We start from the raw sequence: 16841 nt of genomic DNA on the forward strand, positions 1-16841 counted from the left end.
AACCAAACACACAAAGTACCCCTGGACAATATTTGTGTGTTGACGGTTATCTTTTTGAGAGATTTGTCAGTAAATAATTTATCTCTGATGCCAGCTGTAGATATTGCCCTTAGGAAAAGAGGCTCTCTGTGGGGAAGAATTATGCAACTAGTTATTGTCAGCTTCACACTCAATCAATCGATTTTGTGTCCTGAAGAAACGACAGATTCAGCTGTGTGATCATTTAAAGCTCTATCCTGGTTAAAATGAGATGAGACTCATCATAGCCCTAGAGCTTGTTGAGAGGTGCACTTTGCATCTTAGTACATACTGACAGCTCAAAAGCAAAAAAAAAAGTGGAACAAAAAAGTCAGCTCTTCATGCAAATAAGAAAATCTGTGATGAATCATCGTAATAGCATTTGGAAGAAAAACTGAAGTGTAAGATACTAGCCAAAATCTGTTAGTGAAATCTGCTATCAAGCCTACTTGCTCATCACTGAAGGTAATGCAGTTGTATATACAGTGCACTCTTGTCAGACATGAACACCAGAACCTCAAAAAAAAACAAAAAAAAACAAAAACAATGCAAATACTGAATGATCACGGAACTTCATAAAATCTGTGTGATTTTATGAGCAACAATAATAATAATAATGATATTAATCATCTGATGATGTCTTGTCTGTGGAATGACACTATTTCTGAGGCAAATCCAAAGACCCTTGGTGTCTCACGAACAACGTTTCCTTTTCTCTTCAGTCACACCTGTTTCGTATTTAGAAGCCTATTTGTGGCGTGTTAATAAGGTTCTTCACTTATCTGTTAAAAAAAACTGCAGTGACAACCTGATACTGACAGAGTGTTGTCAAGACAGAGCACAAATGAGTGTGTGTGTGTGTGTGTGTGGTTGGGGGGGGAGGGGTTGTATGAGAGACAGAGAATATTTTACACAACAAAAGCAAAGGTATATCAATGTTGATGTATATATTCATGCTTAAATCTCATTAAGGTGTCAGTCATAGTCTTACACACCAGAGCTTCAACAAAAGGTTAAGATGTGAGGGGGAGAACAAGCAGAGGCTGAGGAAGCTTGGAACTTGATGTAAAATATGAGTGACTATTGTATTCTTCTAACATGTCTACAATACATATCAATAGAAAACTGTTATATATGGACTTGACATCTGATCTAATTGCTTGAATGTTCACAAAATTCTTTGCTCTATACCTTAGTATACAATGTACGGCATTTCTCAAAGCTGAGAATGGTTCAGGGAGTGCCATCATGTCACTTCCACAACATCAGTTTGCTTCCAAAAAGCTGCAAAATCATTGTAACCAGCATCAACAGTCCTGCCGCGTGATCATGATACTACATCTGAATCCTTTAAAACATAAAGATTAAGCACAAAAAATAAATATAGCTGTGCTTTCAAGACTTTGTTGCACATAAAACTAAAGTGTATAGATTACCTTAGCTTATTTTGCATTGTAAACACCACACAGCCATGTACAGAGAGTAAGAGCCAAATTGACTCTTCATGACTTTCAAATATAAAGTACTTTCTGAGTTCTGAGGCAGGGGTAAAACATGCTTTTCTTATGATTATTATAAACTGGATATCTTATTCTTAAGGTGACAGCTTTACTTTTCTGGACTCATTGTGGGACTCCTAATGACCTGCAGTGAAAACATGAATAAAATCATTATAATCACATGACATAACTCTGGTATTTTAGTCAATGGCAGATTTCAATAAAATATCAAAGAAAGTAAAAATATGAAAATAGAACTGATCAAGTCTTGTCATGTTTAACTGTTCTGCCTGCAAAGAAAGGTCAGTAGATTAGGACAAATGAAGAATGGTCACTAAACAAAATGAAGACAAGTGAAGAAACTAGCCTTTAAAAGGTAGAACAGGAGACAAAGAAATCCTTTTTTATACATTCATAGTTTATGTAGAATATAAGACTCAGTGACACATAGATAAACATAGTGAAACAGGAATATCACACATTATTACTCCTAGCTATATTGTTAAATCACGCACACGTAGTTTGAATTGTCAAACCCTCACTCTCATTCATGAAACATGCATTTGGATATTGACTGCTCCCTAGTGGTAATTCAATTATAGAGAACAAATTACATGGTACAAAGGCACTGTTTTGAGTGTTTATTGGGGCTTATTAACATAAATACAAGAATCAGACAATGACAGGGTTGGGTGCCCTGTAACAGTTCATTAAAAGTTAGTAGTCCAGTAAATAAAATGAACAGATGCAGTCAGTGCAAACAAATTCAATATAGCATGATTTTATAAACAAGCATGACGGGGTCCCATTCTTCTGCAAAATTGCCCTCTTGCATGCAACGGGTATTTATGTTGTTTGGCACAAGCTGTATTCAAAGCTGTTTATTTAGAATAACAAATCCTTTGTTTAAATGATCCTTAACACGTTTTAGGAGGCTGAATGGGAAATATAGAACAACTAAATCTGAGAGAGGATCAATTCATTGGACACAGCGCTTTTTGGGCACACTCATGAAAGTGGTTTCATGACGTACATGATGCAATAGTCATAAGACTCCTTCAGTGACTTAGTGATGCACAATACACAATAATCTCTGTGTGTTCAAGTGCATGTGTGTGTGTGTGTGTGTGTGTGTGTGTGTTTGTGTGTGTGTCCGTGTGCGCTTGCGCATGTATATGTGTGTGAGCATGCACACGTGTGTTGTGAGCTGTGGTGTGTCACATCATGCCCTTTTCCAAGGAAGGGACATCTGTCACTAAATGCAGAGAAAGGATCTAAAGGTGAACTCTGACTAAGACCAATCGATTCAGAGGCAACAGCACAGGAGAATCTTCAGCAGCCCTCCCTGCTCTAACAATCATCACCAGATAATGACCAGGCTGGGAAAGTGGGGACAGGAATAAAACCTGCAGGACAGAATGGCAGGAGACTATTTCAGTTTATTTCAGCGGCAATGCAATCCAATATCCTTTTATTACAAGAAAATAATCTGAACATGTTGCAATGAAGCTCAATAAAACAGCAAATTAAACTTGGATGTGATGATGCCATCATGGAGATATGAATGAGAATAGAAATGCGCATAATCCACAATGGCGGTTAATCTCAGCACGTGGGTAAGAGGCATAAGCCAATTATCTGTTGTGGTGCTCAACCATAAGGGGAGGGTCAAGTGAAACCTGAGATATTCCTAAGTAACAGGAAAATAATGTACAAGGGGGGGGGGGGTGTTAAGTGAAAGAGAATAATTTAGTGAAGAGTGAAATTATAATTAAGAAAAATACATGTCTTAGTGGTTGAATCTTTTGTCACGCGTAAGGGTCATGGTACCAAGTTACCCAGAGCCTTCTGGGAGGTGAGAGATAGAGAGAGAGACATGGAAGTCATTAGACATGGAAAACAAGCTCCTGCTCAAGCTATGGGGGAAAAGTTGGCTTCAGCTGTACTTTACTGAACACATTTCACAACGGTTATAGGTACTGCCACATGATGACAAAACACAGTCATACTCAAAGCTCTGCTCTTTAAATGGAGTTAATGATCCATGTAAACAAACAAACAGGCAATTCGAGTCAAATCAGGCCTTCATGTGTGATATTATGGGTACGGTACAAAGTGGCTGTGAGGGGCCGGCCATGTCCCTTGGCTGCATTACCGATTAGCCCACGTTCTCGGTTTAACCTCCCTCTTAGCCGCCAATGAATTATCCTGTCCTGGAAATGCCCTCTAAGCCCCCAGTCTGCTCTACGCAGTAGCTCTTAATTCTCTTCAGCTAAACACACAGTCTGCTCTCTCTCTTCTCCCTCTCTCTGAGGGAAATCCGCTGCATTTTGCACTGTTGCTGCCACTTTCCCTGGCATCAGAGATCTCAGTCACCTTGGAACGACAGGCATGTGGCGGGGAATGAGAGGGGCTAACAGAGGGACGAGGCATAAGATCCCGACTTCAAGAGGATCAACCACTCAGTAACGGTCAGGAAAACAAAGTGAGCACCCATATCAGAGAATGTGTGACACATCTTATTAGCAGTATCTATGTGTATCTGAGTGTGTGACCTTGTGTCTTTTAGGCTCCAATATTCAATGATTAGTGTTTTGTTGGACGTGACCGTAAACTTACAATAGATTATGTCAGCTATTGTGAATAAATTGTAGTGAAGGTTTGCAAAATAGACTTCTGACCCTTTGTGATGATCTGACTGCGTGCACTTCTGTAAGAGAGGTTTTACATGGACCTCACTTTTTCTTCTCTTTTGTATAAATGATTCAAACCAATCATATGGCATCATATCAGTCACAGGGATGAGAATTATCACAGCTTGATTATATCAGATGACTGATATCTAGAAAACATGAGACTTTATTTTGAAATAGAGTTGATCATTTGGTTTACTTGACCTTTCCTCTCACTGGTTGACTAGAAATTTGGCTACTCTGCCCATGATGTATCACACCAACAGATCCATAACTTATAAAACTAGGTTAACGTGTTTAGCTCATTTCTGCCATAAAGAAAGTGTTGTCAGTGGACTTTTTAAAATCATGATCGCTTGATTTGTTCAAAACTTGGGTTGCATTAGTTTGACAGAGTTGATCACACTTAACACATGTCATCAAAGTTGACCTCATTCAAACCAACAATATTGGCAGCAGAACAGACAGACCACACACACACACACACACACACACACACACACACACACACACACACACCATCTGCTAAATCATGTGCTGAGTCATCTGCACAAATGTTTTGTAAAACCATTACATCTTGAACACGGATATTAAATAACATTCAGTCATAATCCCATAAAATGGGCTTTGTATCAGAGACCCACTTCTTTTATCATAGTAATCACTCTCAGTAATCCTTAGGCAGCTATGGAGATCATTGCTAGTGTATACATACTTCATTTTAAGTCCAACAACCTACTGACACAATTATATTGTCAACAATTTCAGAAAACATTAGAATGATTCAATGCTCCACCCATGTGAAGTTAAAAAAGATAACATTACATTAAAAGGAAAGATTACATACTACACCAAAGGATATGGTGGTGATGAAAGAAACAAAACAGACTTTTTAGCTGAAGTGAGACTACATTTTCCGATATTTTGATCTCCCTCCCTCTGAAACCTATTTCGATCTTTCGAACCTATTCAGTCAAGATCAGAAACCAATAACAACCCAGCAGTAAACAGAAGTTCCACAAGCCAAACAAAAGAAAATTCAGAATTCTTTTCAGGTTTACACCATGGAATTGGCTACATAACAAGATTGACACTCTGTTTTGATACGTATTCTCACGTTTCTCAGAGACTGAAGTTTCAATCTGACAGTGAGAAGCCTCTGTATTAATGAAGTATTTGCATTGTTCTCTACATTGTTTTGTTTGAATGGTAGAAAAACTGATGAGCTCTATGAAAGTCAGACACAAATGATGCAGAGTGCAAACTTTAAAATTCATCACGCATGCATCATAGCTGTTATGGACTTTCAGTATCACTGTAGTGCTGGTAATGCATCACCTGGTAGTCAAGGGCACCAAATTTGACATGCTGCTCTGTAATCATGCAGAGACCACTTTGGAGACACGTTTGGTGATAACTGCAGAATCTGTTTGAGTGACAGAGATGTTTTATGTAAAAAAGCTCACACCTGTTCAAAATAATTGGACTGTAGTGACCATATACTTGGAACTGTACCACTTATTTTTACAACTTTGTTGTAGACATCTCTCTAGACAATGTGTGCAAAATTTTGCACTGATTGGATGAAAGTCTTTGAAGATTTTCAGCAAAAGTCAAAATGACAGAAAATCAAAATATCTAGCAGTATGAGTTCTGGAGACAAAGTTGTTCATAAATCTAGAGACTACTAAATTTGGCCATCCACTTATGTATTGCTTGCTATATTTTTATGTAACTATCTAAGAATCAACTGATCCTTTATTTTACATAGTATTAGGGACTTGAAGGGTCAAAACACTTGCCGTTGTTAAGTCTGTCTGTTGCGTACTGAAATCTTATTGACCATATTTTTGGAGAAAAAAATGTTATATTAAATGTTATATGCATTTAAACTTAATCAGACAAATGGCCTATTGGGCATGGCACTTCACTATCATTCAGAAATCACTTGGAGAAATGTCACAATGTATTCAAAAAAGCAATGCTTGCAATTTGACTCCATCTCTGAAAACTTTTAACAATGCCTCTTTATTTAATGCATATTAAATTTTGATCAGACAACAGGTGGTGTAATATCCAGGAACACCCAAGAACCTGGAAATGAATGGGACTATGGGGGCTTTCTATGTCTTATGGCCAGGAACCTATGATTCCTCAGCCCATGGGTTAAACCAAAAATGTGTATTGCGTACTAGTGTGCCACCATCTGGTCAATCAACCCCGCCAAGTCTTACAGGTCCACGAATTACAGTGTTGTGCTGATAGTTTCATTTTAGGGAAGAAAATCAGCAGTGTACACGAAAAATAAGCATAGTACAAACAAGAGGTTTGCAGGTTTTGACCATTAAAAAGGAGGATGAAGTCATCTAGTGGCTGTCCAGTATCACAGCATGCATATGAAAGAGCCTCTGATCCATGTGCACAATGTGATGATCTCGGTTTAAAGCGCCGCTAAAGCTAGGAGCTGAAGTTAGTCAGGATGACAGATTGGAGATTAAAATGCATTAGCAGTGATAAATAAATCCAAACTGAAGACAGATACCTCAGTTTAGTGAGTCCAGCCAGAAAAGACCATGAAAAAAACAACTTAAGACAGATTTGAAGGCATTACGTCTGAATCCAAAAAAAGCTCTTGGATGAGAGAGTGTGTGAGGTAGGTCAAAAGAGCACGTTCTCTAAGCAGTGAAAGTCACGTTAATGGCAGCACTACCAAGGTAGCAGCTTTGAAAGTGCCCAAAGACAGTCTAATAGGTTTTACGCAGTGGGGAAACACTGAGTGAAAACACAGAACCAAACAAACAAGCAACAGGTGTGACGACCACATGGTAGGTCTTTTCAAAAGAGCAACACTTTTGATCACATATTTGTAGCAGCTAGATGAAAAATGTACTAACTGAGACTCATATAATGATAAAATCGTGGTTTAGTACTAGTTTCTGAGGAGTGTCAGCACAAACATAGATCTACATCTCTCCAGTCAAACGACTAAACACATTTGAGTCTAGAAAATTGTAATACTGTCATATTTTTTCAAACATTTATTCATTTGTTTCCATATTTTAACAGCTGGTGCAAAGACCGATAAAGAATAGAAACATGCTGGTGCCTTGGAAGTTGCGACTTTGCCTGATGGCACTCAATACATTCTACCACGTTGTAACAGGTATGCCAGACTCTCAACATTCATCTTTTGGGTCTGATAAGGGATGATACAACACATAGTACATTTTCCTTTTCTGATTTAAGGTTTACACATACTATATGTTCAGAAGGCTTTATTTAACATGTGAATTGGGTAATATTTCATTAATTTCATTAAGATTCATTAATGTGTATGGAGGCAGTTCTGTGGTAACTGGACAAAATGTGCCATGCTGACAGAAAAAAAGTGAAAGTCAAAACCTTTCTCTGCTACCTTAATTGCAAATGTAATTTCATGTTTTCCACAAATGTTGAAATGTGAAATCTGATTAATTCCTAATCAGATGCTCATATACATACATATTTGTGGGGAAAAAAAACATATCAGAAAAACATTTCACATTTTAAAGCCTAGGCAACTATTCTCTTTCCCATGACTTTTTTTTAATCATTTAATCTCAGTTTACTCATTTGTAGACCTCTGTGTGCTCATTTTGAATCCTATTTTTGACACACTTAATTAACAGCCAACCTATGCCTTGGAGGCCAGGATATTTTTGCAACAGTAAAAGAAAACAGTCCCACTGGGGAATTTATCGCAAATCTCAGCATTGCTGGTGACCCTGGAGCCAACAGCATTCGCTTATGCCTCACTGGAGCCAATGCTGATTGGTTCTTCCTCGAGGGCCGAACCATTAGGCTAAACTCATCCTCCTCCAGAGTCCTGGACCGAGAGGTGGGCCTTTACGACTATGGTCATTTACTGTGTTTTCATAGAAATATTTAGCTGTCAAACATAATGGGCCACTGGGTACACATAAGTGCAACAGAACAAGCCATACCTGACAAAATCTAACTACCATTTCACAAGGTCACACATGAGACTTCTGGATCACACATAAAAGGTTGCAACACACCAAACAGTTTAAGGTGTCTGATTAAACACATTAAAGTTCCTGGACTCCTATGTGGCACAGCTGGTTAAGACACTACCAAAGAGGAGTGTCCTACATCTGTGATACACAACGGAATAGAAATCCTAGCTGTGAAACACTCAGACAATAGCCAGGAGGCCACAGGGACAGACCTGGCTGTGTTCTTTCGCCAAATAAGCAGCCCAGGGTCCCTCTTATGGAGTGGTGGTGGTCCCTGACAGTCAGGTGATTTTGTAATTACTCACTTTACCTAAGTGAGTAAAGCTCTATCCCAAGCATGTTGGTAGTGTGGAAAAACGACTGACTGCTTTCACATGTTATGAATGAAACGAGTGCTATCCAGACCCATCTTGACTGAGGTGACTGCCACACGGGGTTTAGATGAACAAGGTTATTGATAACTGACTATGTCAAGAGTGCAAGTAGAAGGTAGAAAAGACTCTTAAAATACCATGTAGTAATAGTAAATAGTTACTGTAAGTCTTTTATTGGACACAAAATCCATGTACTCTTTTGGTGTGACTGACTAAGATGAATCTTTGCTTCATCAAAAGGTTCAGGGATCAGTTATGATGGCTGCACTAACCTGTTATGAGGATGACATAATACAGGTATGGACATCCATCAACATCAAGTAATTGCAAACCACCCATTCCACACAAATTTAGACAGTACATTGCATGTCATGTTTTTTTTTTTATTTTTCAGAGCGAGTATCGGATCATGATTGAGATTCTGAATGAAAATGACAACAGGCCAGGTTTTCTACCAGAGACCATTCAACCACGGTACATAAGTGAGGTAAGTCTGTTTCATGTATTGAGTCACATTCCCTTACCCTCAATGACAGATTTAAAAAGTCTCCTTGTTTCCAGAGCCTTCACGCTTGTATTTCATTTCCTCTTCAAGCTAACAGCTGTGAACTCAGTGGTGTTTACAGTCAAAGCCAAAGATCCAGATGGAGACACAATCATATACATCATTGATAGATCATTGGTATGTCGCAAAATACGATCAGTTGAAAATTAAACCATACAGTAGAGTGATGTACATAATTGTGGGCATCTGCAGAGACAGAATGGCCTTTTAAAGTTAACTGTAGCACACAAGGAGATATTCAGGAAAAATAGTGCAGTAATCTAAAATCCACAAGAGCACTAACAGCATGCCTTACTGTCCCAGCCTGATGCCCACTATTTCAGGATAGACCTGCCCAACAGTGGAAAAGTCATCCTGGACAAACCCTTGGACTTTGAGACAAAAACTCAATTACATGTGCTCATATATGCAGTGGTAAGAGACACGTTTCCAGTTTATCATTCCCCATTTACTCTATCAGGTCTATTCTCGGAACAAATGAGCATTTTAAAGTACAAAAGTTCATATAATTCAAAACACAAGTACTTTACAGTACTCTGCATTTTATCTTCTATTGTTTACATTTAAAGGAAACAAGAACATGAGAAATACTGTTAACACCTGTCTCTGATTTGTGGCAAAACAGGAAATGAATACAAAGGAGAAGTACAACATCACAGCCACAGTGACAATAAATGTAGTAGATGGTGATGACCAGTATCCACAGTTCCTGCCTTGTTCTCTCATCTATGAAGATCAGAACCATACAGTCTGCACCAGCCCTGTCTACACAGTTAACATCACAGAGAGGGAGCAGGTACAAACCTTTGGAAACTTAATTCAGGTTACTGTTAATCAGCACTTCTGGGTAATTCCTCTCTGAAATCAGAGATCTGATGGCATAGTCTACAGAGGCAGGAGCAGGCAAGTAGTTAAGTAGTATTATATGACTGGTTGTAATCCTCTTAAAACCTCTTAAGTCTGTGTGTGAGTTGAAGGGGGGGGGGGGGGGGCTGTCAAAAAGAGTGAAGGAACTAAAGAGAAATAAAACTCCTAGGTGAATTCTTTGTATTTCAGAACACCATACTTAATTTCTCCCCTGGTCAAATTTATGCTGAAGATGGAGACAGAGACCTGATGACTCCCTTAATCTATGCTATTCTATCAGGTAGAGTAACAAAGAGACACTCACTGGTGATCAAATACTCAGTACATAAACTTAAACAAAAAAAAAAGCAAAAAGTGTTAAAAAACAGTTGGTGAAAATATTTCTCCCTACAGGTGATGACAACGGTAGGTTTATAATTGACCATGAAACTGGAGAGATCACAATAACACGGAGAGTAGAAAACAGACTGCTCACACCCTTATTCAGACTCCGCATCATGGTAAGGCTATCCACTGCTTCTTTTCAAGCTTTAAACTGACACATAAACAGATGGCTGTTAATTGCAGCAATAATCATTCAATAAAGAAAAATGCAAAAAGAATGAACATAACAATCAACTGCATATCACACTACATTCAGAATTCATCAAAGCCAAAAAAGATCAATCAATAAATTAATGTACAAATACATTAAGAAATTAATATATTTTTTTTGTTAATTCTATGGTGGAACTGTAAATTTTAACAGGCTGCCCAAATGAACGACCTAAAGAAATATGCTGTGGCAACAGCGCTGGTTCATGTGGTGGCTGAAAATCATTACCCTCCTTACTTCAACAAAACCACATACAAGGGTTTTCTCATAGAGAACTCCAGTCCTGCTACACTGGTCTACACCTACGGCAACCAAGTCCTGCAGGTTCAGGTCATAGACGGAGACTTCAAAGATGTACGGTGAAAACTCTGTCTCACAAGCCACACGTACAATTTACCTTCACTGTATGGTAATAGTTTAGAAATGTGAGGGCATGTGTCTACACAATATAGACAATTTGTTAACTCCAGAGTAATGCTGTTACTATGGTAACAATAAGCTCAGATCACGTCAATGCTTTTCACAGTGTCATTTAAAATGCTTTATTTGCTCTTATGTGCGTACAGCTATTTAAGCCTCGTTTTAACCACAGCCCTCTTCAATACGTTCACAGGGGGTTAATCCCAAAATTCATTATGCTCTTCATCCTGTTGACCCCAGCACCAAGTTATTCCATATCACCCAGGACGGCATCATCATTGCAAAGACGGATCACCTTAGAGCCTTTGACAGGCACATTCTAGAGGTGTTGCATCTTTTTCTCATTTGTCTAAATCTGAAAATTCTGGGAATTTGGAGTCTAAGGATTGGTTCAATCTTGACTTGATTAAATGCCATAAAGGGTGCAATACCTAAAAAGATACAATACATGTTACAAACAGAGGGTCACAATGTTATAAATGAATATGATCAACTATTCGTAATTGTCACCAAACAAGTCATTAGTATACATGCTGATATGTTCATACTGGTATATGAGAAGATATAAGGGAACAGTTCTATAGCTGTAGCATGCAGTACAGTGGTAAAATTTAACACAAAACTTGCTCTCACTGAAAATTAAAAGTGGAACATCCTTATGTTCAGTCCCTCGTATAATAACGCAATATGGTGTTTCCATTTATTTCCATCCAATATTATCATTTCAAAAAAACAAATTTTTGACACTTTTGATAATACAGGTGGTGGCGACAGACCAAGAGTCAGGTGATGTTGCCAATGCCTCCATTGATATTGAAGTTCTACAGCGAGGACAGCCCGGTAAATATCTTCAGTTCAACAGACAGACAGAGATCCACACATGTGCACACACAGGCCAGGGTGTCTAATATCATTACGGTGGAGGGAGCTGTCACCATTTATTCTCACAGACTGTAACTGATAAAAGCACACTTTGGCAGTTTCACTTGATTGTCAACACTGATAATCAGCAAGGCTAGGTGACAGTAAGAGCCTGCAGCTTCCTTAACTGGATTAGGGCCATTATCTTCCAATTAAGCAACTGCCTTTCTCTAAGATCCTTTCTCTTCATTGTGTCCTTTTCCAAACTAGCACGCAAAGAGTTAGACATGATAGTGAGAGTTAAGCCATTTAATGTGTATGGCGTTAACCTGCTCGTACCCAAGAGTAACACTTTTGAATGCGGGTCAGATGCTAAATTCATACTCAGTGCATTTTATCTTAAGCAAAATTATGCTCTGAAATGTTTTAGATCGCAGAGTAAAGTGTGTTAAAGTTGGCATGAGTGCAGTGATCCTTTCAAACATCAGGTCAAGGCACTTAAAACACCTTTAACTCTCTTTCTGGCATCCTCACAGTTCCCCGAAATCCATTTGGAGAGGAGCGACTTTTTGGAGACATGAATGCAGGGATGGCTGGGGGTATTGCTGCTATGGTGCTGCTCTTGGCGCTCGCAGCCTTTTTTCTCTTAATCCGGCTGGTCAGGAGACGGAGAGAGAGGCAGGATCCTGCTGACAGAGGCTCAGTGGCCCTGGGAAAACACCCTAATGTGGTAAGAGATGCCTATCTAACTTCATGCAGTGACATGCACGCCTGACTCTGTTTACTCTACATAAACATATCATGGCTGCAAGTTATGATCATGTTAAAATTCAAGACAGGATCTAAAATGGACTTTTAAGACATGAAAATAGTCTGCACTCTTAAGACACGACACAGTAACACCTAAAAGAAGACACTATATGACTGCTGCTTACATTTTAAGGCAGGCAGACAAGTTAAATGCCTGTACATACATATAAAATAGTGAAAGACATGCATGAACTACACACATTCACAAAATTAAAGCGGTTAATATAAAATCTTGAGTAACTACATTAAAAAGAGAGATATTCCTTATCTCAAGGCAAACAGGAAAAGAGTAAGATAAGCAAATCTACACAGATATGCACAACTCAAAGTCCACAAATTACAACAACCCTCTTACTCAAGGACAAATCAAAAAGGCAAATCAGTTCAAGAAAAACAATGTAAGACTAACAGAAATGTTCAGACTATATATTGTGTGCCTTTAATGTTACGAATCAGAAATGGAATCTTACAAACCCATACATTATTATCACTATTTGAAATATGTCCAGGAGTATTTTAAATCTTTGAGGATCTACACCTTTCAACCCATTCTCCCTTATGCCCTCTGATCTCCTTACAAATGCTGCTCATGTAGAGCTTAAGGTGGTTCCAGCAGGTACGTTTTTGGCATACAGTAGAGTGGCGTATGTTCCGAGGTGACCCTGTGCTTTGTGAAAGTGTGATGGTGCTCTGGTGTTGGACTCCTTCTGTACATACAGGCCAGCTTACATCAGGCAGTCAAATTGACAGGTTCCAAAGTACTGTAGAATTGGAACTGTATCAAATTTAAGCTGGTCAGTATGTAAATACCCCCGTTTGCTTTATGTGGTATCCACTGTAGGATGTGTGTTGTGAGTAATCTGTTTTGTGAAGTTGTGTTGGATCAAAGGAGACTAAAAGTCAATGAATACAGAAAGCATCAACTGTACATGATTCATCAGTTCAGATGATTCCAACAACTAGAAGAGTGAAACAGGACTTCGACAATGGACATGACAGGTGCAAAAGTGTTATTCAAGGATACCCTAAATGCCCTTTATTCGTGATTGACAGGTCAACTCAGGACGGCCAATACCCTTAAGGGAGGAGGCCGCATACCACAATGAGGCATTCATCGACCATGAAGCCTCAAGCACCAGCAGTCTCCATGGGAGACAAGGAGTCTACACCAAAAGAGATGAAATGCCTCCACCACCAGCTGGGTTGTACACTACCAGAGAGACTGAGAAATCGATGCCTCCAAAGGACATGTTACCAATACTTGTGATTCCTGAGGCACCATCTGCGGTGTCCAATGGGAAGACGATGGATAAATCTTTCTCTTCAAGGGACGAAACTGCAAAGAAGGAGAGACTAAAAGGCAATGCAGGGGAAAACAAAACTAGTGCACAGGAAGAAAAATGGCCAAGTGAGGATAAACAAACAGAGAAAATGGTGCTCCCAAAGAATCAGTCCATTATTGTCACCAGGGCAGAAGTGACTGGCATGGTAAGCAGTGAAAACAACCAGGACATGGAGAAGAGTTCAGAAAACAGTTCTAGACCAAAAACAGCAGCAGGACATAAAGAGGGTCAAAAAAGAAGGGATGAAGGTGAGCAAGCTCAACAAAACGCACAAAAGTCCATGCGCTCTGGAATGTCTGTCAGTGATGAGGAGGCCAGAAGAAAGGAGGGACCAAGCAACAAAAGCTTTTACCAAATGAACAGAGCTGCCCAGGCTAACAGGGACAAACTGCAACATGATTCAGGAGCCAAGAGAAATGACCAGACATCATCTATATCAGATGAAGGCCCTGCTGTCAAATTGACCCCTCAGCCTGATCCTTCACAAGCTGGGCTTCTGTATTTTGTGGAAGATTCAATTGAATTTTAAATTGAGGCATTTAAAGAAATGTAAATAAGAACACAGAGGCATCTCTCCAAAAAATAATGAAAACCCAACTTGGGAAATAGAATTGGGAAAGTTCCTCTTAAGTTTATTTTGAGACATATGTGGACTATGAGAAAAAATGTTTTTTTTTGTGAATTGTTAATTATGAGCCTTAACTGCACATGCTGGAAATTTGGGCAATGGTCTTAATTAGAGTGACACATGGAAAAAATTGTATTACAACCACACATTGTAATAACAAAAACTATTTTCCATATTATTACCCATATTTGAATGTAACCTATGCAAAAATCTGGCTTTAAACTCCTGTAAGTATTAGTAAACTTTGAATTACCATTTACATTCTGTACATAAAACATTTTGTGACTAGAAATAGGGTTTGTTCATATATACTTCATCTACTGGTGTCACTTGCTAAAATGATTGATTGCAGATATCTTTGATGCTTTCAACTACTTTATAATCATTATGTACATAACGGTGAAGGGTCAGATTTTGGACTTCACACGTCCTGTTTTCCTTGAGCCCTCTCAATATTGTTGATCTCCACTAGTCGGCAGGTCTTAAGAGGCAATGCTATCTGAAGTGCAATCTCCTTTGTGATGTCGAGAAGAGGTCGCAGTATGTCTCTGACACTCACTGACATGCTGATAAGTGAACTGAGCACTGGCTGAATAATCTGGTTAAACACCACCTTCATAAGGCTTGCAATCACATGGTCTCCTAGTACTGTGACGAATCCAAGTATCAGTACCTGTTTATAAATACACAAACGGGTGAACACAAAGTCTCTTTTAACTCGCTTTCACCAGGTCAAGTTGGATTATGCATGTGTACATTTCAGTCCTGCAGCTCAGCAAGAATAAATTGGAATGGTAAGATAATGTAGCGTGATCAAAATCAAATATTAAGAAACTAAATTAAACTAAAGTAAAATAACACACACAAAATGTAATTGTTCATGCTTAATAAGCTCACATCACATGGGCTTTGGTTAAACTTTTGACAAAGTCTAAAAGTATATGCAACATAAAAATCTAAATGGGGTTGTACAAAGCTGTTTTAAGTTTCATAGAAACTGTCAAAAATTGGTCATTTTGAGTTCTGTGATTTACATGTACATCTGTCAAAAATCGGCCATTTTGTGTTCTGTGATTGACATGTACAATACATATTGTATAAACATACTATGTACAATGTATAACATCCCCAAACAGGATTATTAACTCAATATATTTATGAACTTAGATAGCTATATAAATGAGAGATATTGTGTTCCTATTGAAACAAGAGCTGAATATTTGAAAAAACAGCAGCCAGAAAGCTTTTATTTCCAGGTGAGTGCCTTACCTTAATTATATTCTGTGTGATGAATGCCATCAACTCAATGATGAAAACTAAAATCAGGCTGAATGGAAAGCTGATTATCTGGAAGATTCTGTGACAATACCTATGAGCCATTGTATTTGACCTGCAAAAATGGCTAAGAGCTATAACACACACCAAGGTTAAAACAAATATCTAATCATACTTTTGATATGGGGCAAACAAGACACTCAAATCTGACAAGATCCTCTGACATGAGAGAGAGACACAAATTCTAGAAACAATTTTTGAATTTTTCTCTGATAATAATTTGTTGTATTCCATACGCATATGATGTTACCTCTTCATGAACTGGTGTAGATGGTCTTCTGAGTCTGGGGTGCTTGTTCCTTGCATTAGTCTAAAACACAAAGGAAACACAGCATGATACACTGTTTTATTAGTTTTACAAGGCAAAGCCACAAAGCATCTTGGACTACATTTGCTTGAATATTTCTGCCATAAAGTCTAGCAAAAGATGCCATGAGAGAAATGTTCATTTCTGACTTCAGGTTTGCATCACAAGCTGTGGTCTCAAACATGTGCTCTTTTTGTCTGTCCTCAGGAACCTTCATCTCCCTGTCCAACTCATCAGGCCCCTTAAAGATGAGACAATCACGCCATCACACTTCAGCAAGCAAGACTGGTCACATTGTATAAAGTTTTTTTTTTTTTTTTTTTTTTAAAGATTTTAACCTAATCATCTCTCCACACTGATCATATAATACCTTGGAGTTAAGCCCTTGGTGAATTCCTATGACTGGTCTGTGCTCAACATTTTCAGGGCAGCTTGTCTTGTCTGGCTTCTTGAGATTTTGGAATTTGTCCTTTTTGACCAACGGTTCTTTTGGAAAATATAAAAAGAAAG

The 16841-nt window shown here is 38.5% G+C and overlaps 1 protein-coding gene across 3 annotated transcripts; it reads left to right on the forward strand.

Annotated features, from left to right (window-relative positions):
- Window positions 1-3791: 3791 nt before the first annotated feature.
- Window positions 3792-16624, forward strand: cdhr5-rs (cadherin-related family member 5, related sequence). 3 transcript variants are annotated; one of them, XM_030778094.1, is made up of 15 exons: window positions 3792-4002; window positions 7277-7373; window positions 7879-8087; window positions 8841-8897; window positions 8995-9087; window positions 9196-9282; window positions 9469-9579; window positions 9791-9961; window positions 10222-10312; window positions 10426-10532; window positions 10781-10981; window positions 11241-11372; window positions 11809-11887; window positions 12445-12638; window positions 16539-16624. In XM_030778094.1, the coding sequence occupies exons 2-15, from the start codon at window positions 7307-7309 to the stop codon at window positions 16575-16577; spliced, it is 1638 nt and encodes a 545-aa protein (XP_030633954.1). In that variant the 5' UTR covers window positions 3792-4002; window positions 7277-7306; the 3' UTR covers window positions 16578-16624. The 3 variants fall into 3 exon arrangements, with proteins under 3 accessions (XP_030633954.1, XP_030633940.1, XP_030633947.1); XM_030778080.1 differs by lacking the exon at window positions 16539-16624 and adding an exon at window positions 13772-14946; XM_030778087.1 differs by lacking the exon at window positions 16539-16624 and adding an exon at window positions 13772-14946 and having other exon boundaries at window positions 3792-3988.
- Window positions 16625-16841: the final 217 nt, after the last annotated feature.

This window comes from Chanos chanos, chromosome 1 (assembly GCF_902362185.1).
Source record: "Chanos chanos chromosome 1, fChaCha1.1, whole genome shotgun sequence".
Classification (NCBI taxonomy): domain Eukaryota; kingdom Metazoa; phylum Chordata; class Actinopteri; order Gonorynchiformes; family Chanidae; genus Chanos; species Chanos chanos.